The 22822-nt window shown below is 34.9% G+C and overlaps 1 protein-coding gene across 12 annotated transcripts in view; it reads right to left on the bottom strand.

Moving 5' to 3' along the window:
- The window catches only part of IFT81 (intraflagellar transport 81), a 112802-nt gene that overhangs the window by 84901 nt on the left and 5079 nt on the right, over window positions 1–22822 (bottom strand). For all 12 annotated transcript variants that reach the window (XR_013366498.1, XM_077875558.1, XM_077875567.1 and 9 more), the window contains exons 5-10: window positions 20019–20108; window positions 17181–17246; window positions 16757–16867; window positions 15369–15453; window positions 9270–9433; window positions 7834–7929 (exon numbers count right to left, since the gene is read on the bottom strand). Coding sequence is in view for 11 of the 12 variants with exons in the window: in XM_077875558.1 (XP_077731684.1) it covers window positions 7834–7929; window positions 9270–9433; window positions 15369–15453; window positions 16757–16867; window positions 17181–17246; window positions 20019–20108 (612 nt within the window). In the remaining variant the exon portion in view is untranslated. The remainder of the gene's footprint in view (window positions 1–7833; window positions 7930–9269; window positions 9434–15368; window positions 15454–16756; window positions 16868–17180; window positions 17247–20018; window positions 20109–22822) is intronic.

The raw sequence follows: 22822 nt of genomic DNA, 5'->3' as shown, positions 1-22822 counted from the left end.
AAGTGAAATAGTACAAATATTTTCTTCACACAAAATTGGCAGAGAAGGGGAAATCTCTAATGCAAACCCTTTAAACAAGTCTATTTTCTCTGTTTAAAAAATGAAAAGATAGATGATGAAGGAATGTTTCTCTCTATGGAATTATTCTAGCTGAGAGAGAGAGAGAGAGAGAAGGAATGGTAAGAGTACCAGAACCATACAGGAATTGATGGTATACTTCCTTAACACAAAATAAATAAAAAACTCAGCCCAAACCTGTATCTTTTTTTTTTTTTTTTAAAGATTTAATTGAGAGAGAGCAAGAGCGAGCATGAGCTGTGGGGAGGGCCCGAGAGGGAGAAGAAGAGGCAGACTCTCCAGTGAGCAGGGAGCCTGAGGTGGGATTCAATCCCCAGACCCCAAGATCATGACCTGAGCTAAAGGCAGATGCTTAACTGGTTTAGCCACCCAGGTGTCCCCAGGATCTTATTTAATAGAGAAACATAAGAGTATATCCTACTAAATCTGGAACAAGGTAAAAATACCCATTATCTCCACTATAATTTAATATTGTGTTGAAGGTATTTGCTCATACCATTAGAAGAGAAAGTAATTAGAAGTGTAAGAATCTGACAGAAAAAGTTGGAGTTTTCATAGTATATGATTATATACCTAAAAAAAAACCAAGAGAATCTATGGGAAAACAGTAAACAAATCAATAGCACTTTTAGACAAATCAATCAGAAGGCATAAGGAAAGAAAAGCCCTCAATTATTAAGAGCAAAAAATAAAATATGTAAGCAAGAGAAGTTCCAAAACCTTAAGGAAAACAAACACTCCTAAAAAAGCAAAAAATAAATTTGCATAAATGGAGACACGAAGACTCAAATATCATAAACACGTAAGCTCTGAGGTAAAAAATAAATATAAAGCAAACCCAATAATTAAAAAATTTTTTTCAAGAGCTGGATAAGTTGATAATAAAGCTTACTGAAATAACATACAAACAAGAATTGTAAGTAAAATCCTGAGAAAGTAGAGCAATTTGGGGATGAACATAGCTACTTTAATCAGTTATTTGAACTTGATTACAAAGCTTCTGTAAATGTTAATATGAATACCTGAACAGATAGGCCAATGGAAAAATAGGAAATCCAATAGTATTTTTAAATTAGAACAAACAGAATCTCAAAGCCATAGGGAAAAAAATGGACTTTTTACTAACTGGCATTAGGACAGTTAGATAATTGGATAGCTATATACAATAAATAGCACAGCCCAGAAAAAATTCTAAATAGATCAGAGACTTAAGTATAAAAAATTAAACATAGAAGTTCAAAAAGAAAACTTGAATAAATTTCTCTATAACTTACAAGAGGAAAAACATTCCTAACTATGCCTCAAAACCTGAAATAACAAGAGAAAAAACTATTAAATTTGATTTCATAAAAATAAAGAACTTTCTCATGGTGACACAACACTGTAAGCAAAGTAAAAAGGCAAATACCAAAGTAGGGGAAAATGTTACAATTGTAAGTAAGACAAAGTAAATATTTCTTTTCTTGTTTTTTTGTTGTTTTTTTTTTTAAGATTTTATTTATTTATTCATGGGAGACACAGAGAGAGAGAGGCAGAGACACAGGCAGAGGGAGAAGCAGGCTCCATGAAGGGAGCCTGACATGGGACTTGAACCCGGGTCTCCAGGATCAGGCCCTGGGCTGAAGGTGGCGCTAAACCAATGAGCCACCTAGGCTGCCTTGTTTTGTTTTGTTTTGTTTTGTTTCTTAAATAGGCTCCACAAATACCCACCATTCGCTTCGACGTGGATGGACCTGGAGGGTATTATGCTGAGTGAAATAAGTCAATCGGAGAAGGACAAACATTATATGGTCTTATTCATTTGGGGAATATAAATAATAGTGAAAGGGAATAAAGGGGAAAGGAGGAAAAATAAGTAGGAAATATCAGAAAGGGAGACAGAACATGGAAGACTCCTAACTCTGGGAAAGGAACTGGGGGTGGTGGAAGGGGAGGTGGGCGGGGGGTGGGGGTGACTGGGTGGCGGGCACTGAGGTGGGCACTTGACGGGATGAGCACTGGGTGTTATTCTGTATGTTGGCAAATTGAACACCAATAAAAAATAAATTTGTTTTAAAAATATGTAAAAAAGGGGATCCCTGGGTGGTGCAGCGGTTTGGTGCCTGCCTTTGGCCCAGGGCGCAATCCTGGAGACCCGGGATCAAATCCCACATCGGGCTCCCGGTGCATGGAGCCTGCTTATGTCTCTGCCTCTCTCTCTCTCTCTCTCTCTCTGTGACTATCATAAATAAATAAAAATTTAAAAAATATGTAAAAAAAAAAAAAAGAAGGGGAGGTGGGTGGGGGGATAGGGTAACTGGGTGATGGGCAGTGAGTGGTCACTTGATGGGATGAGCATTGGGGGTTATACTATGTGTTGGCAAATCGAACTTAAATAAAAACAAATGTAAAAAAAAAAAAAAAAAAGGCTCCACACCCAGCAGAGCCCAATACGAGCTTGAATTCGTGATCCTGAGATCAAGACGTGAGCTGAGGCCAACAGTCAGATGCTTAACTGACTGAGCCACCCAGGTGCCCCAAGAGTATATATTTCTAATATATAAAGAAAAAAAGGCCAACAACCCTATAGAAAAAGTGAGGATATAGACATAAAGGGACAATTAAAAAGGAATTAAAACGACTGTTACTCATGTGAGAAAATGCTCAACCTTGTTTATAAGATAAGCAAAAATTAAAACTATCACAGGATACAATTTCTCATCTACAAAGGTGGTAAAACTCTAAAAGTTCAACAACAAACTCTACTGGGAGGCAGTGAGGAAATAGGCATCTCCTGCACTGCAGGTGGAAACATGAAATGCTATAACTTCTATGGAGAAGAATTTGGCAATATCTAGCAACTTATATATGCATTTACTCTTTGATGCAGCAATCTTACCTCTGGGACTATATCCTGAAGATAACACTGGCAAAAATATGTAAAGACATAAACAAAAAGCCATTCACTGAAGCATGATTTGTAATAGCGAAAGAATGGCAACAACCCAAATGTGCAATTTGTGACTGGCTGCATGAACTGTGGTATAACAACTAAATGGGGTAGTATGTGACTGTGAACACGAATAAAGCATACAACTAAGATGGGTATAAAAAAAAACCCAACCAGATAATAACAAGTGTTGGCCTGGAGGGTATTATGCTGAGTGAAGTAAGTCAGTCGGAGAAGGACAAACATTATATGTTCTCATTCATTTGGGGAATATAAATAATAGTGAAAGGGAATATAAGGGAAGGGAGAAGAAATGTGTGGGAAATATCAGAAAGGGAGACAGAACGTAAAGACTGCTAATTCTGGGAAACGAACTAGGGGTGGTAGAAGGGGAGGAGGGCGGGGGGTGGGAGTGAACGGGTGACGGGCACTGGGGGTTATTCTGTATGTTAGTAAATTGAACACCAATAAAAAATAAATTAAAAAAAATAAATTAATTAATTAAAAAAAAACAAAAAAAACAAGTGTTGGCAAGGATGGGGAGAAATCAAAACCTTCATACACTGTTGGTGGGACTGGTTTGGGAAGATTCTGGCACTTCCTCAAAATCTTAAACACAGAATTATTATATGAGCCAGCAATTCCACTCCTAGGAATATACTCAAGAGAAATGAAAACATATTTTCACACAAATATTTGTACAAGAATGTTCACAGAAGCATTATTTATAATAGTCAAAAGGTAAAATTATCCAAAAGCCCATTAACTGATGTATGGATAAACAAAATATGATCTTTTCATACAATAGAATACTATTCAATAACAAAAAGGATGAACTACTGACTCACACTACAGCATGGATGAACTTTAAAAACTATGCTAAGTGAAAAAAGCCAGCCACAAAGGACCACATATTGTATGAAATGTCCATGATAGGTAAATCTATAGGGAAAGTTTAGTTGCCTAGGGCTAAGGGTTGGGGAGGAAATGTGAAATGACTGCTAATAAAAGGTTTCTTTTTGAGATGGTAAAAATGTTCTAGAATCGACTATGGTGATGGTTGCATGACTCTGAATATACTAAAAGCCACTAAATTGTGCACTTTATATAAGTGAATTGTATGGTATATGAATTGAATCTCAATAAAGTTATAAAAAAAGGAATAAAGATTATTATTATTTTTTAAGATTATTCTTTTTATTAGTATATATCATTAAGAATTTTAAAAAGCTTGGAAAAGTGTATATATTATGCTCTTCCCTAGAAGGAAAATATATGAATCTATGTATATGTATTATGTATATGTATTATTATGAATATATGAATCTATGTATATGTATTATTAATGGAATAATAAAATATAAAAATTTTAAATTTTTATTTATTTATTCATGAGAGACACAGAGAGAGAGAGAGGCAGAGACACAGGCAGAGGGAGAAGCAGGCTGCATGCAGGGAGCCCGATGTGGGACTCAATTCCGGGACTCCAGGATCACGCCCTGAGGAAAAGGCAGACGCTCAACCGTTGAGCCACCTAGGTGTCCCTAAACTATAAAAATATTTAAAAATTACCTATGAGGGAAGGAAAGATTAGAATGGTTAGCACCAGAGTAGATGCTAGAAACTTCTTTGAGTATTTCTTGTTTTTTGGATTTGACTTGGAATCATGTAAATATTTTAAATAATTATAAAACAAATTATCCCCTAAAAAGTAATCCCTAGGGGTGCCTGGGTGGCTCAGACAGTTAATTGGCCAATGCTATATTTCAGCTCAGGTCATGATCTTGGGGTCCTGGGATTGAGCCTTGCATTGGGCTCTGTGCTTAGCAGGGAGTCTGGTTGAGGATGCTCTTCCTCCCTTACCCTCTGCCCCTTCCTCTACTCCTATGCACACTTGCTCTAAAATAAATACATTTTTTTAAAAAAGTAATTCCTAAAAATAAAAATAAACATATATATGTACCAAATTTAATTTGTACTCATATAGAACTATATTCTAAGTGACTTTAAAATAGTAATTTGGGGACGCCTGGGTGGCTCAGTGGTTGGGGGTCTGCCTTCAGCTCAGGGTGTGGGGCCTGTTTCTACCTCTGCCTGTATCTCTGCTTCTCTGTGCGTGTCTCTCATGAATAAATAAATAAAATCTTTAAAAAAATAAAAACAAAACAGTAATTTATCTAACCCTAGTGGGATATATCCTTAAGATAAAATAAACTAAAAAACAATTTTTAGCAGCAATCATATTTTTGGTGGTAGTATTGTTACTTCTATTTTGAAACGATTGTGTGTAAAGTGTGGATTAAAGCAAATAACTAAATTATGTTAGTGTTACTGAGAATTTTCAATGTGAGATAAGAAGAAAGATGTGAGGGCAGCCTGGGTGGCTTAGCGGTTTAGCACCTGCCTTCAGCCCAGGCGTGAGCCTGGAGACCCAGGATCAAGTCCCACGTCAGGCTCCCTGCATGGAACCTGCTTCTCCCTCTGCCTGTGTCTCTGCCTTCTCTCTCTCTCTCTCTGTCATGAATAGATAAAATAAGAAAGAAGAAAGAAGAAAGAAAGAAGAAAGAAGAAGAAGAAGAAGTGAGATTGATAGAGGGTAAGTAGAAGCCCAGTAGCCTTGAATCTGACCTGGAAGGATAAATATGAACCCATGGTGTACATTAGGAAGACAGAAAAAAAACTGTTTCCTAGCTTTGTCCACTAAAAAGATCTAAAATAATGGCCACCCAGGAGCAATGAGAAGTCCTAATACTCAGATTTCAGTCTCTAGATATTATTTCCTACTAAAACAAATCAAGATCATAAAGTCTAATTCCAAGCCCTAGGGTAGGAAATATAAAAGATGAGTATATAAATATCTTAGTCATACCAGAAAGCAAGGACATTATCAAAGACAAATAGAATCTTAAAAAGGAATCAGAAGTTCCTTGAAAAGCCTCCTACTAGCTAAAAATGGAACAATTTGAGCATGATTAAGGAAAATGTTTTAAACTTACCAAATATAATTACATCTATGATTTATAATGACGTTAAGTCAACAAGCAACTAAAAAATGAAAAACTACCTTAAGTGATCACTTTTACTGTTGGAGAATGAAAATGAGTTGAAGGAAATCACTCCTTTTTGAAAACTGATAAAGAAACAAGCATGTAGCCTGCCTTTCCTATGACTTACAGCTCAGTGTAATCAAATTGTTGATGAGAGAAGGTTTCTCTTTATAGAGGCAATCCAGCTAATAAATGGAGAAGGAATCATAGTATCAACATTTTATAAACTCTAATGAAATTAATGGATGAGCAATGGTAATCAAAGTCTGCTAACACTACAAAAAAAAGAGATAACCAGATATTATCACCTCTAACTGGATAGTACATAACTATCTAGAACATATTCTTGCCAAAATTCAAACCATTGTTCAAGCTTCTAGTTGTAATATATGGGAAATATAGGAAACAAAGGAACATTTTTTTTTTTTTTAACAAAGGAACATTTTAAAAGAATACCACAAGGCAGAGCACCTGGGTGGCTCAGTCAGTTAAGCATCTGACTGTTGATTTAGGCTCAGGTCATGATCTCGGGTCATGAGATCCAGCCTGGGCACCTGGGTGTGCATATGTGCATGCTCTCTTAAAAAAAAAAAAAAAAAAAAAAAAGAACATCATACCATCCCAATCAGTAAAATACAAACTATGGAAAATGTTATAGGATAAACAAGTTTTTTCAATAAATCAACTGAAAGAAAATTGTTAAATAGATAAATAAGGGGCAACAAAAATCTATAGATTAAAAGAGACTTAAACGAATCAATCAAATGCAGTGCATGAATCCTGTAAGAATCCCAATTAAAACAAAGTAATGAAAGAGAGAGAGAGAGAGAGAGAGACAGACAGAAAGAAAGAAAGAAAGAAAATCAAGGAAATGTGAACACTGGACATTTGCCAATATTAAGGAATTATGACATTTTTCAGGTGTGGTATGCTGTTAATTTTTTTAAACTTTTATTTTTTAGACATACATTCTGAAATATTTATAGATGAAATGATTTAAAGTCTAAGATTTGCTTAAAATAATCCAATTAGGTCTAGGGGTATAATGAAATAAGAATGGCCATGCTTGTTATAGCCTTGGACACATGAGGGTTTATTGAACTATTTTCTCTACCTTTATATATGGTTGAGATTCTCCAATATAAAAATATTTTTAAAAATTTTAACATCTGTGAAAAATCCTTTGTTATGTAGCTCAGTATTTTCTGATGTTACAGAATGCTCATCACACTAAACTACTCCTGACTGGGTTCTTTTCAGATAATACATGGTTTTCATTTGAACCTTTTGTCTAGAAATACAGGACATTTATACTCTCACAATCTAATAGTTGTGGATAAAATGATAAATGCCTTAGCACTAAGATTTAACTTATTCTCTACTTGCAAACTAACTTTAAACCTGAAAAAAGTATATTGCCTTTAATTCATTAAAGATTACAAATATTTTTATTTTATACCATTTAAGTTAAGGTTTCATTTAAAAAAGCAAGTTTCACACTCACAGAGATAAACACAAATAGCTCTATCACCACAGTTGGTAGACGGTAAGGAAACTAAACATGATCAGGTATATTGAATTTCAAACTTGAACATACATCTTTTGTGGCTTTTCCACACATTTTCTGTTATAATCTGGAGATTAGCAATAACAGAAGAGCATTTATTCTTTACTTCCTTCTTACTTTAAGACTATCCACAACACAGCCTGGGGTATTTACAAAGATGTTAACCAATAAGATGAAAGATCGAAATACGAGGGCCCCAAGAGTGGTCTCACCTGTTGCCTATATAGTGAGAGTTTGCCTTCAATTGGCTCATTTCTCATCATTTTCTTTTCAATCAGTTGATTTATCTCTGTGTTTATTTCATTTATCTAAAACAGTATGACAGTAAAGAAGTTTAAAACTCTTTCTGTGATTACACAAAGGGACAAGCTTTGAATTTATGTTCTTACCAGTGATTTCTCACAAGGAATAGGTTAATTATAAGTGGATTGTTATGATTATTTTTAGAAACCATTTACATTTCATAGATCATGATCTATATTTACACATTTTGATGACATATAACCATCCATATTTAAATTATCCTAAAGTATTCTATGGGAAATGTTTATACATTATCAAAAAGACAATTTCTACAAATCTGAAGTTACCCCTTACTTTAGCTTTTGAGTTTCAAGTCACTGCAAGTGATAAAGTCAGACTAACATTCCCCAGGGATTTAGTGCAAGGAATTCATGAACCCAACTGAGTTGACACAGATGACATCTAAAAACCCTTCCTATTCTAAAGATCTGTGATTCAATGATAGCTGCCATTTATCCTACTCATTAATTCTTTGCCAAATGTAACAAGAGTGAACAAAGCCAATAGAAGCATATAGTCCTTCAAGTAATACAAAAAATTACATGGTTTTCAGTATATCCTTTAAAAAGTCTAGATAGAGTTCTGTTAATTCTATGACATTAAATTTGAGGCAAATCTCATTTGGACATCTAATTTCTATAAGTAAATTAAAAGAATGAAGTGGTCAGAATTATGTATTTAATTATCGTGGTTATTAAGCACATATTAAACACATTAAAGGATTAGCAAAACAAAATATTTCAATTATAATATTTGTTATTTTTTAAAAATAGGTATCTGCTTGATGCTTTATTTCTATGGAACAAAAATATTATAACATAAAACCAGATTTCAGTGAGCATTAAAAGAAAGTTTAGTAATTCCAAAGCAGTCATAAAAGGCTAATATAAATATTAACTTTAAATATAAAATTGCTATATTATTTTTGAAAATTATTTTTATTTTATATTAGCTTTAAATATAAAATTGTTATATTATTTTTGATAATGATTTTTAAATTTTTTATTTTATAAAATTAATGATATGCAAAATATTTTAAAATTTACCATTTAAATGATTATATTATGAATACATAAACCTATGAGTCAATTATATGCATTAATTTACATACCCAAGCTACTTAGTTTTCTAATCAGTTGACTAAGTCTTTACAACATCATGTGGATTAAATAACAGCATTACATGCTATAATTTCTCACAAAGAACTCATAAAAGCTGTCAAATTCAGTACAGATTAATTTAAGAGTCAAGAGTTGGACACTATAGAAAGCAGTTCACATAATTTTTACAGGACTGGGGATGAGATAACATTGGGAGCTATAAAAAGAAGATGATTATTACTTACTTTAGATTCAAGCTCAAGAAGATCAGAATGGCCCATGGCAGGCTCTGAAACCACTTTTTGTAAAAAATGCAATTCTTTTTTCTTGCTCTCTAATTCTTTAGGAAATTTTTCAGTTACCATATAAGAATTAAATTTTATCTCCTCCTCTAGTCTCTTCATTAAACCTTTAAAAATAAAATAAATACTCAGCCCAAGAGTAGGGATAGTGATACTTTGTGCATTTTAAAATAGAAGACCTGAAAAACAGACACATCTATCAAAAGTAATCTGCATAATGAAATATTGACCATTGAAATTTTTTTTCAATCTTTAAAGCATAATCTCTACACCCAACATGGGGCTCAAACTCACAACCTCCAAGATTAAGGGTCACACAATCCTCCAACTGAGCCAGCCAGGTGCCCTGACCATTAAAATCTTTTGATATTAATTAGAATGATAACAAAGGGCAATTTATACAGAACATTAATATAATTATAGAAAAAGTAGTATCTTTCCAAATTACTACCTAATTCTTTTTATACTTTACAACATACAAAATTAACATCTGCAGAGCCAGATAGCTTTTGGGTCATATTTTGCCTAGTTCTAAGTATTTAAGCACTCCACAAGACAAATGGCAACACAAATGAAATCTCACTCAGATTCTTTCTTTCATAAGTGGCCATTTGCTTTTTCTTTCACAATATTTCTGGTGCTATTTATATTTCTATTCTAATACTTCATAAATGGTAATACATTATACATTGTCAGCTTCAAACCAAAGAAAATATTACTAAAGGTACAAGTTAAAATGCAAAAAAAGAAAAAAAAAGAAAAGAAAGAAAAATTATCTACATTCATAAACATTTTTGGTTTTCCATGTTTGGTAGTTTTGATATAGTAAAGTATTAGCTTACAGTAAGTGGTAACTTAAATTATACTTTAAATAATAAGTTTTCTTATTTTGGTAGAGTACACACACACAGATTTTCAGTGAATAATGGTTTTGTTATAAATTCCCAGCCTAGAGAGCTTTAAGAAGTTTATTTCAGATCTTTCCGTTACACATTTACAAATTCTGGCTTGACTTTTTAAAACATTGGATTTCCGGTTTAAGTAATCTATGAAGGTAGATTGCATACTAAGTTTGGCCCAGAGCCTTAACATTATTTTTAGTTCTGTTGTGCTAACCATATATTAACATGTAAAATTTTATTAATGGCAAAATCGCAAGTTTTCCACTCATCCCTATATTTCCCCTTCTTTTTAGGGACTAGGGAATGGGAGGGAAGAGAAAGTGTTTAATGAATCAGATTATAATTAGGCAGTCATTTCTATGTGGTTTCTGACTAAATCTACATCCTGGCTTCTTTAGCTATTAGCTGACTAGTTTTTCTATCTTCAAGTTCTTTTTTTTTTATTTATTTTATTTTATTTTTTAATTTATGATAGTCACACACACGGAGAGAGAGAGAGAGAGAGGCAGAGACATAGGCAGAGGGAGAAGCAGGCTCCATGCACTGGGAGCCCGAAGTGGGATTCGATCCTGAGTCTCCAGGATCGCACCCTGGGCCAAAGGCAGGCGCTAAACCGCTGCGCCACCCAGGGATCCCTATCTTCAAATTCTTAAACTACATATAATCAGAGTTGTAAAGAATCAAATCTAAAATGCTTCTAAAGATTTAAAATTCTTAAATATTATTTCCCTATTTAAAAGATTTGAGACACCTGGGTGGCTCATCCACTGAGAATCTGACTCTTAAATTCGGCTCAGGTCACAATCTCAGTATTGGGAGATCCAGCCCTGGGTCAGGATCCATGCTCAGCTGGGCATCTGCTTGTCTCCCTCTCCCTCTCCCTCTGCCCCTCATGCAGGCTCCCCAACTAGTACGTGCTCTCTCAAATAAATAAATAAATAAATCTTTAAAAAATAAATAAAAGATTCAAATTTTAGAAAACACAAACAAACAAAAAACTCACAAACTCATCTATAGTAACAGAAAGCATATCAGTGGTTGCCTGGGAATAGGCAAAGGAACAGAAACGGTCAAAAGCAAGATTTTACACAGGACACAAGAAAATGTCTGGGGGTGATGGATATATTTGTTACCTTGATTAAGGCTGATGATTTCACCAGTGTGTATAGTATGCCAAAACTTACCAAGTGTAAGTTGGTAAATATGTGCAGTTTATTATAAGCACCTCAAATATGTGCAGTTTATATGTCCATCTTACCTCAGTACAACTGTTAAAAATGTAAATATAGGGTTTCTGCCACATTTTAAATTCTTCTCTTAAAAATTTTAACTTAAGATCTTGAAAAGTAGTCATATGTTCTATGTAGCTTTTAAAAAATTACCTTTCAAAATCCTGGTGAAATTACATATAAGGTCACTAAGATCTCAGCAAACTTTTTGGTTAAAAACCCTCTGAAAATATCTTACTGGTCCTACTATAGTTTAATGAGTAGCTTCTTTTATATAATAAATCTTATTAAAGTGTAGAGTATAAAGATGAATTAACTTCCATGAGTGGTTTATAATATGGCTGTTACTCTGAAAAAATACAAAGCACATTCCTACACTAAAAATATTTTTTATGTTATTTATGTAAATAGAAACTTTCCCTAAGTCATTTTTGTTACTTAGAAAATTTAGGTAGACCTTCTTAAAGGAAATAGCTGGATCAATTAAACATGTGTCATGTACTCTTTTCCCAGGCTGCTGAATACAACCCTTAAGACTGTTTCCCACTGCCTGGGTGGCTCAGCAGTTGAGGCTCTGCCTTCAGCTCAGGGCATGATCCTTGAAGTTCCAGGATCTGAGTTCCACATCAGGCTTCCCAGGGGGAGTCTGCTTATCCCTCTGCCTGTGTCTCTGACTCTCTGTGTTTTTTATGAATAAATAAAATCTTAAAAAAAAAAAAAAAGACTTTCCCAGAAAGATATCAACAAAGCAAGAACTTAACTTGCTGCTCCCCACATCCTGTCCACCCCCAGAGAACACACATTACACACCTAAGATCTTATTTTTATGTTTTCAGCCCTTTTTTTCTTACTTGACTCCCCTCCTATCTGTGGAAAAGATCATTTTCTTCCTTTCCAGGGTTTGGGCCTCTACTCCTATCTCCTAACTAGTTAACAGACTATTTACTGAAGGCCGGGTATGTGTAATTTAGCATGCTTGGACCTGGAAATAGAAAGACCAATTACGACTCGGTGATTAGTCTGGAGTTTAGTTGAGTCAGAGTCAGATATGCCAACAATTAACATATTGTGGTAATTGCTGCAGAACATTCAGTGCACACAGGAAAGGCTGCTACCACTTCTCACCTTTTCGTCCTGGATCTTCAGTCTCTGTTTGTCTGGCTGACTCCCCCCTGCAGCACACAATCACCCTGCACCACTACCCTCCCTCAGTCTAGGCACAGTACTGTCTTCATCTGTACTGTCTTCCTCATTCATTTGCACACTCCCTTCCTCTCTTGTCTTCTTTTCAAGACAGGCAGTCAGAAGAAGCCTACTGTTTTCTCTCTCCTTCATCTACTACGTTTATGTTCCTTCAGGTCACTGTGCCTTAGCATGGAATGTCTTCTTCTCCTTCACCTTTCCAACTTGAACTTAACTCAGGTGCCACCTTGTCCAAGAAGCCATTTGATTCTGTGCTAGGGTTTGGTGCTTTGCCTCTTTGTTCTCATAGAACCCTGTGCTGAGTTCCATCAGCAACAAGTCTGTAAAGCTGCATGATCACTGTTCACTGCCTGCCCTTCCTGTATTCGATTATGAGAACCTAAGGTAACTTTTGCTTTCCATTTCTAGCACTCAGCACAGCACCTGACATGTAGTAGATATTCAACAAATACTGAATTAATACACTGTGGGTTTGAGCCAATTATTTCTCTTACTACTTAACAATGCAATTGATTTTATTATTTAGCAACATCTACTAACATATTACTTATATCAATATTTTACATCAACATCCCAAGAAATGCATAAAACACAATTTTTTCATGAATTTTATTACTTAGTGAATAATTATTTATTTCCTGGCCCAAACAATTTCTTTTTAGGCTAGAAAGCCAAAGCCAACTAAAGACTATCAATTCAAATAAAAAATGAAATACTACTAATACCATAAGTATCTTTGGATATTCTGTTTAGTTGTCAGAATTAAAACATAATAGCAAGAAATATTTAACCTAACAAGATTGAAGACAGATACTGCAGAAACACACTTCCAGATGAACATTTTAAATTGTATTAAACTCCACTGATCAACCAATTGTTTTTCTGCATACCAAATTTTACATACATTACCTTCATTTCAAAACATTCACTATTAATGGTACATTTCTAATACTTTCTTAGTAAGAATAGGCCTATACAAATTACTTATCGATACTAATTTTTATTTTATTATTATTATTTAAGATTTTATTTATTTGACACAGAAAGAGGGAAAGCACAAGCAGGGGGAGAGGGAGGCAGAGGGGGAAGCAGCAGCAGGCCCCCCATTGAGCAGGGAGCCCAATATGGAACTCGATCCCAGGACCCTGGGATCATGACCTGAGCCGAAGGCAGACGCCCAACCAACTGAGCTACCCAGGCACCTCTGATATTAATTTTTAAATAGTTATGATTTAATGGGTTTCTTTTGAGATTTATCTTACCTTTTTGCAGTAAATTGTGAAGGAACCTACATCAAATCCAAAGCACATACACTAAAAAGATATAGATTATACTAAGGAGAAAAAAATCATAAAAAAGGTATTTTCTTTGTACTGAAAAAAGTGTATAATTCAGTGGATTTTAGTAAATTCTCAGAATTATGCAACCATAACCACAGTTTTAGAACATTTTCATAGGCTCTGAAAGAAGCTCTATACTCATTAGCAGTCCCTTCCTCCTCAAACAACACACACACACACACACACACACACACACACACACAAAGCCGTTCTCTCCTACAACCCTACAGCCCTAAGCAATCACTAGTTTGATTCTTATCTCTCTAGATTTGCTTATTCTGGACATTTCATACAGATGGAATCATAAAATATGTGGTGTTTTGTGATGAGTTTCTTTCATTTAACATGATTTGATACAGGTAGCATATGTATCAATAGTTGATTTCTTTGCATTCCATTGGGTTGATATACCACATTTTGTTTATTCGTTCATCAGTTTGGGACATTTGGGTTATTTCCACTTTCTGGCTATTATGAATAAGGCTGCTGTGAACATTCGTGTACAAATTTTTGTGTGGACACAGGTTTTTAATTTCCTTGGGTAGATACCTAGGAATGAAATTACTGGGTCACGGTAACTCTATATTTAACATTTTGAGGAACTGCCAGATATGTTTTTCAAAGCAGTCATAACATTTTATATTCCCACCAGCAATATATTAGAGTTCCATTTTCTCCATGCTGTCCCCAACACTTGTTATCTTTTTTATTCTATAACTTATAGCTTAGAGTATAATATTTCATATAATATTATAGAAAGATTAATTAACCCTTGAACAGCTAAATTTTTACATTACATTTATCCAGTACCAATTAGAGCTTTCTACTACTCTTTCAGTTTACATGGTCTTTCTTCTGTTGAGCAAAAACACTAAAAATGCCTAGGATGGGTTTGGTGGTGTAATCTGGAAATATCAGAACAATTCATCTTCTAAATAAAGCTAATATAACAATAGAGCCAGGATTACCCATGCCATTAGCACAATCGAATAATATGAAAAAACACTCAGCTTTAAGGGTCCAACATTTTATTTCTTTTCTTTATAGCCCAGGCTCTACAACAATTATTTGCATCTTTTCTATCCATCCTAAGTATTTTAGATGCTCACACAACAGAGAGCCTCCTTCCACGGTGGTTTTCAGTCCCTTCACCCTCTGACCAAAGAGTGAATGGAAATTATAAAACCAGGTAAAAACTTAAGGATGTCTCCAACAGGGCTCTCATGCATTACCTAGGAAATGCCATTCTAAAATGCTTAGCTATCACTAGATGATAATTAATTCTCATGAGTTGATTGCTTTAAGAATAACTACTAACTTAAACTAATATTCTCTGATCATCTGTAACATGTAATAGTTTCCACTTACTTTCAGGCTTTGCATCTGCTGCTGCATGGCGCATACTTTTCAGCTGATTTTGTATTCTCTGCAGTCTCTGCACTGCATGAAACAGCTTTAAAATACAAGTAGATCCATTATTTGCTTAATCTATTGAAACCTACCACTCACATAGACAAGCAAAGAAAAATACAAGTTCCACATAATTCTTGTAATGTAAGAATAATAAAAACTAAGAAAATTACTATGTTGAACCCAAAATGTAACTAATTTTCTCAATACCTTTTCATGTAAAGCTTTTTACAAAAAAGCTTTCAGAAAGTTTATCTTCAGTTATTTGCTGTACTTAGTGATCAAGGAAAAATACTTGGTAAAGAAATACATATACTAGGCCTCCAGACTTTTCTTGCTATAACATGGGTTTCTTTCTTTCTTTTTAAGTAATGTCTATACTCAATGTGCAGCTTTAACCCACACCCCAAGGTCAAAAGCTGCACACTCCACCAACTGAGTCAGCCAGGTGCCCTAACATGGTTTTCTTAATTCTAAGGAATACATTCTCACAAATGATGTCTTAGAATCACACACTGATGCTAAGTAACCATTCATAGCGCAAGCAATGCAGCTTACTGGTACAGTGGAACTACCATGATGCTAAGACAAGTTCCAAAAAAGTCAAACATCTCATTGAACAGGAAGTATATTCTTAACATATAAGTCTACTCAGTTTTAAGATAGATTTTTCAATATAATAAGCAATCCTTTCTAGCCAGATTATTTTTTCTTTAAGGCAAAGTCTAAAAAAGTGGAGTATGGATGATTTTGAGTCTTTTCATGATTTGCTTATTTCCATGGGAATAAAGTATAGTGGATACTGTGATCAGTGGAATAAAATGGATATTCTCATCACCCCAGAATTCAGGACACCCTTCAGAGATCTGACAAATTTTATCAGCAGTTAATTTTAATGCTTAACATTACAATGAATGCTCTGTAATGTTGTGTCAACATAAGTTAAGCATAGGCCAAAAGGTAGTATATAGATACATACTGGGTACAGAACTCAGTAGTATTATTGCTGTTGGTGTCACAAAATCCTCTTAAGGGATGCCTGGGTGGCTGAGTGGTTGAGTGTCTGCCTTTGGCTTGGGTTGTGATCCCAGAATCCTGGGATCGAGTCCTGCATTGAGTTCCCACAGAGAGCCTGCTTCTCCCTCTGCCTGTGTCTCTGCCTCTCTGTGTCTCTCATGAATAAATAAATAAAATCTTTTTTTAAAAAATCCTCTTAAGAGTATTCCATCATGTTAACAAAAGGAAACATGAACTTCTACAATTCTAGAACCCTTTTTTCTTTATATTCGAATGATCAAAAAGACCTATCTCTTTCATCATGAGAATATAAACTTTTATGAGGATACCTGATTCTTTTGTTCCTGTTTCTGTTGCACAAGAAATTCTTCTCTTTCTTTTTCAACTCGAAGTTGCCTTGCTATTTTAAGCATCCGTTGATGATTCTGAACTGTCTCCACCTACAGTAAGGGAATAAGTAGTACATGTTACTGTCAAGTTTAAGAAAGAAATTAGCATGTCATGTGACTCAGACATCCACTTATCATTTCTTTTTGGCAAACAGTACTCCCTAGAGATGACACTTAAGTTCCAGACTCCAGGACCTTAAAAATTTTGAGCTACTGCCTAGGGAGATTCCCTTTCTGTCAATATTATTTGAGTCCATTCTCAGATGTACACCCATACTTTGCTTAATCCTTATTTCCATTCCTAAATCTCTGCAAGTCCTTGGGACTTGAGGCCAAAGTCTTAGAGTGCTAATTTTTGCCTTACCCTTTTCTTCAAACGTTCAACTCTCTTAATGAGCTGATCCTTTTCTTCCTCCATTGCACTGATATCCTAAAAAAGTAGTCAAGGACACATTATAAGAAAAAGCATTCTTTGTAGAATTCAAATAAAGTTTTCATATGATTTTTTCACTACTTATAACCAGAGCATTAAGGAACAAAGATACTCTTTTGGATAAAGGGCATTTTTATATCCACCCCCCCGCCCCCGCCAGGATTCTTTATTCAGGATAATTTATTTGGCAGCTTAGTGTTCATTTAGAAAAGCAACCAAAACAGGTAATAACGTAGCAAGGTAAAGCTGCCAACCAGCACATTTGTGTTCTGCCCAAATAAGGGCACACAATTTTTCAAAAGTCTTCTATAATGGAAAGTGTACAGGTCTAAAACCATGAAAACAGCTGCTGACACTTCATCTATTGTTAAATACCAAACTATATATTCTGCCAATTTTCCATCAAAGTTATTTTTAAGGTTGTGGTGTTTTCAAGACATAAATTTGTGTCTGGTTTTGTCAATTAAACAATTCTCTTCCTAAAAAAAAAAAAAAAAGACTTCAAAAATAAACCACCTTCCTTTTAATCAGCTCCACATATTTTCTAGTGAAAACAAACAATCCTTCCTAAACTTAAAAAACTAATAGCCTAACTATCACAGTAATACTAAAGAGAAAAATATACATAGTAGTCAGTATTGATAGGATCTGGGGAACTCTTATTCGCTACTGATGGCATTGTACTGAAGAAAAAGATCAAAAGTCTTAAACATATATACCATCTAGCCTGATAATTCCACTTCTGGGAATTTGTCCTAATAAAATATGCATGGATGGCCAAAGACTTCTCTATGAGGAGTCTCACAGATACTAATCACATCTAAAATTTGTAAATTACCAAATGTCTGAGAATTATTAAATAAACTATGGCACAATATAATGAAAGTCATTAAAAATTATGCAAAGGAATGTTTAATGACAGAAAAACTCATGATATGACATTACTTCAAAGAAGCAGATTACAACATTTATATATAGTACAATACAAAGAAAAAGTATTAAATATATTTGCTAAAATGTCAATAGTAGTTATCTCTACAGCATGGGATTATGAGTGAATTATCTTCTATTTCTTGCTTATCATATTTTCTACAAAGAATATGTTCAAAAATAGTTTGGCAATAATGAAATTAAAATGACAGACTCTCAGTCTTTTTATCATGTCAGTTTACTCACATGACGTAACAGAGGAACAGTGGATGAATATCCATCACTCTTCCTTCATACTATAAATATCCTACTTATGGCTCTCTTTCCCAGTAAATGTGAGCTCACCTTTTGTTCCCAATACACTCAACAAACTCTCATTGAGAACCTACCACATGCGGGCACTGTGATAGACACTGGGGATACAGTGATGAACAAAATAGAGAGACATGGTCCTTACCCTCATAGGGCATAAAGACAGTTGGGAAAATAGACATTAAGGTAATTTTAAGTGTGGTGAGTTTTATAAAACAAAAAGAACTGGGGGAACTACTCCATCTAGGGAATCAGGGAAGGCCTCTCTGAGGAGACAACTTCTATTGTTTTTTGATTAAAAAGATAAAGATGGCATGGATAACTCAGGAATTCTAAAAATACAAAATTCATGAAAGTGGAATCAGTATGTGTTTAGGGAAAGAAGTTATATGCCTGGTGAAAATGTTAAATTTTGGAGAACATTAAGTGACATGCGTCAAAAGTCCTGAAAATTTTTGTATGCCTTAATATTTCTAGAAATTTATCCAGGGAAACAATTATAGATACCCCAAATAAATTTATGTATACAACAAGCATAGCATTATCTGTAACAGCAAAACATAAAATAAAAACCAAAAATGGTTAACCTATCCATATGGAATATCATTTAATCATTAAAAATCATATTTAGGGGCACCTGGTTGGCTCAGCTGGTTAAGCAGCCAACTCTTGATTTCGGCTCAGTTCATGATTTCAGGGTCCTGAGACTGAGTTTTGCCTCAGGCTCTGTACTCAAGTGGGGACTTCACCTGAGAATCTTTCCTCTCCCTCTTTCCCAACCCCCAAATTAAAAAAAATCATATTTAGGGGGCACCAAGGTGGTTCAGTGGGTTAAGCATCCAATTCTTGATTTTGGCTCAGGTCATGATCTCATGGTCATGAGATCAAGCCCCACATTGGGCTCCACATTGGGCATGGAGCCTGCCTAAGATTCTCTCTCTCCCTCTCCCTCTGTCCTTCCCCCCCCAGTCCCTCTTTTAAAAAAAAAAAATCTAGAAAGATAACAATGTGAATGTTTACAATGCAATGATTAAAAAAGCAATATACAAATAACTATGTATAGCATGACCCCAAATACCCACCAACACAAATACACAAAGCCTGAAAGATAACAATTGGATGGTTTTTTCTTCTTTGTTCTTGCCTTTCTCTCTCTCTCTCTCTCTCTCTCTATATATATATATATATATGTGTGTGTGTGTGTGTGTGTATATATGATAAATATACTTTATACTTTATATAACATACATTTTTTACTATATACACATAGAGAAAGATAGCCAAAATGTAATCTTTTATAATCCATGGTAGTAGTCTATACAGTACATAAGAACTCATTATGAATTTACCCTGGTATCATTAATTTCTTCAGTAAAGAATTAGCAAAGATTCAACAAAAGAAAATCTGACCCTTGTTATCACTGGTTCCTATGTAGTTTTAAGACTCATACTGAATTAACCAAAAACAAAAATGGGAAAATATTCAAATCTAAAAAAAATATTGTTACTATATTTTCCTTTCTTTACCCTTCTTATTTCTGCTGTAGAAAATCCAGATGTCTTGAGTTGCTCACATTCTTTATGCAAAGTTTTAAAGGCTTCCATCAGCTCTTCATACTAAAAGACAAGTTAAAAAATTATAAACTAATGACTAGGTCCAGTAGGCTTTTCTTCATTAGGTTACCAATTAACCTATAGTGATTACTTAAATCATTACATAACAGCATTAAAATCATATCCTTTAACATTTATTTTTTTTATTTTTTTTTTAAAGATTTTATTTATTTATTCATGATAGACATAGGGGGAGAGAGAGGCAGAGACACAGGCAGAGGGAGAAGCAGGCTCCATGCAGGGAGCCCGACGTGGGACTTGATCCCGGGACTCCAGGATCGCGCCCTGGGCCAAAGGCAGACGCTAAACCGCTGTGCCACCCAGGGATCCCCCTCCTTTAACATTTATATAAGACACAGAAAAAGTGTGTATAATCTGGTCATAAGTACTTCTCCAGCTTCCTCTCTGGTTACTTCCTTAACTCATATTCTCTACTCCAGCTATGGTGATCTTTCAATCCTTGGAAAATTCTATGCTCTCACCTGCAGTCTACCCACCCTATTCCCTCTGAGAATACTCTATGACTTCCTCACCCCTTACCTGGATAATTTCAGTTCATCTGTCAGGTCTCAGCATAGATACTACCATTCTCAGAGAAGACTTCTCTAGCTCTGTGCCTATGCTAGGTCAGAGTGTCATGATATCAGAATATAAACACCACATAAAATTAAAATTGCCTAGTTACTTGTCTGTCTCCTTCCATTAGACAGGGAGAGTCAAGAGGACAAGAATCCTGTTATCCTATACAATTCAGTGCCCTGAGGCCCAGCATGATGCATAACTGATAGATTCAATAAAAAGTAGGTGAATGAATGAAAAAAATCACAAATCTTACCCAAAATTCTTTAAAAATAGTATTTTTTTTGTAAGCAATGGCAGGAAATTAATGTTTTTTGACTGATCATATCCTAAAAATCTGTAAATCATTTATTCTTAAACTTCTCATTTAGAAGACAAGGTTCTGTGCTAAATGACTGGCCAAATGTAGAAGTCATTTTAGATATAAACCTCAGGTATGCTTCATGAATAAACATATCTTTATCATTAATTCTTCCACTAATTATCTGGGCATATTTAGTAAAAGCTATTAATAAACTTTCTCCAGAGCAATTAGTTTTTTATCAAGTTTATTGATGAGGGAGTGTAGGGAGGAGAAAATACTTCACATTTACATTTCTCTATTTTGTACATTATGTAAAGCCTTCAAATGAAGGGGTTGGAGTCTCATTCTGCTGTACTTCTCCTATGACATCTACTGTAACATTTGACATGATTATTTACATAAATCTTTCAATACCCAAAATGTCTTTAGAGATCAAGATTGGCTCTAGTGTGAGTGACTGCAATGGCTGTCCCAAATAACCAAATATATGGAGATGCCTGGGTGTCTCAGTGATTGAGCACCTGCCTTTGGCTCAGGTTGTGATCCTGGGGTCCTGGGATCGAGCCCCACATCAGGCTCCCTGTGGGGAGCTTGCTTCTCCCTCTGCCTATGTCTCTCCTTCTTTCTCTGTGTCTCTCATGAATAAATAAGTAAAATCTTTTTTAAAAACCCACCAAATATATGGATGAAAAAACATTCAGTTTTGATTGTTCCGATCCAATCCCAATTTTGAACACATAGTGTATTTAAGCAACTCTACAAAACCCTGGAGGAAAACAAAGATGGATAAATATGATACCTGTCTTCATAGACCTCATGATCCATTGGGTAGACTGACAAACTATTCACAACAAACTGCACAAATCAGCATATGTATACAGTATAGAATAAAAGCACAAAGAGCTAAACAGAGGCACTTTTTAAAAATCAAAATCCTTTGAAATCTTAAGCCTGAATCCTCTTTTTCCATAGTCTTTTGATGAGCAATGTGCTTTGAAATCCCAGGGCCAAGATCCAGACCAGCCAGAATCCTCAGTATTGTGAATGGGCAGAGGAGGGAGCAAAGGAGGAGGGAGAGGGAAAAGGAGAAAATCCCAAGCAGACTCCTGGCTGAGTGCAAGCCTGACCCCAGACCCTGAGATTATGACCTGAGCCAAACAGAATCTGAGTATGCTTAACTGACTGAGAAACCTAGGAGCCCCCAAAGTAGTTAGGAGCTTTAAGGACAAAACCTAATATCATCCTAAAAATCTTGAGGAAAGTACACTGAGATTTCAAACTCCTGGCCCTTTCTTTACCTTCTGCCTGATTGGGAAATCCTTTGAGATCTCAAGCCTAGCTTCTTTGCCTGTATCAAGTCCTCTCAGGGGCTCACAGGTCCTGATTTGTCACATTTACATTTCTCTATTTCGTACATTATGTAAAGCCTTCAAATGTAGGGGGGGTTGGAGTTGTCTCATTCTGCTGTACTTCTCCCATGACATCTACTGTAACATTTGACATGATTATTTACATAAATCTTTCACAAGTGTCAATAGTGTCAATTATCCCACTTTCACAAATGGGATAGTGTTAATTTATACCTTTGCTTTCATGTAATTATTACGATAGTCCCTTTCTCTCTGATTTAGATGACAAACTGTATAGTTATCTAAGTGATCAGCAAAGTGCTCTGCAGTCCCAAACCTAAAATCCTATCTACCCACAATTCTTAAGTAATAAATTATTCTAAAATCCTAATCTCAGGGTTTTTTTCTATCTATATACCTCTATCACTGAAATAGTATTTGTGTGCAAAAGTCAGTATTTTCATACATGATTACAGTTGAACAAT

Source organism: Canis aureus, chromosome 27, assembly GCF_053574225.1.
Source record: "Canis aureus isolate CA01 chromosome 27, VMU_Caureus_v.1.0, whole genome shotgun sequence".
NCBI classification, from domain to species: domain Eukaryota; kingdom Metazoa; phylum Chordata; class Mammalia; order Carnivora; family Canidae; genus Canis; species Canis aureus.
This window is presented reverse-complemented; position numbering and strand designations above follow the sequence as displayed.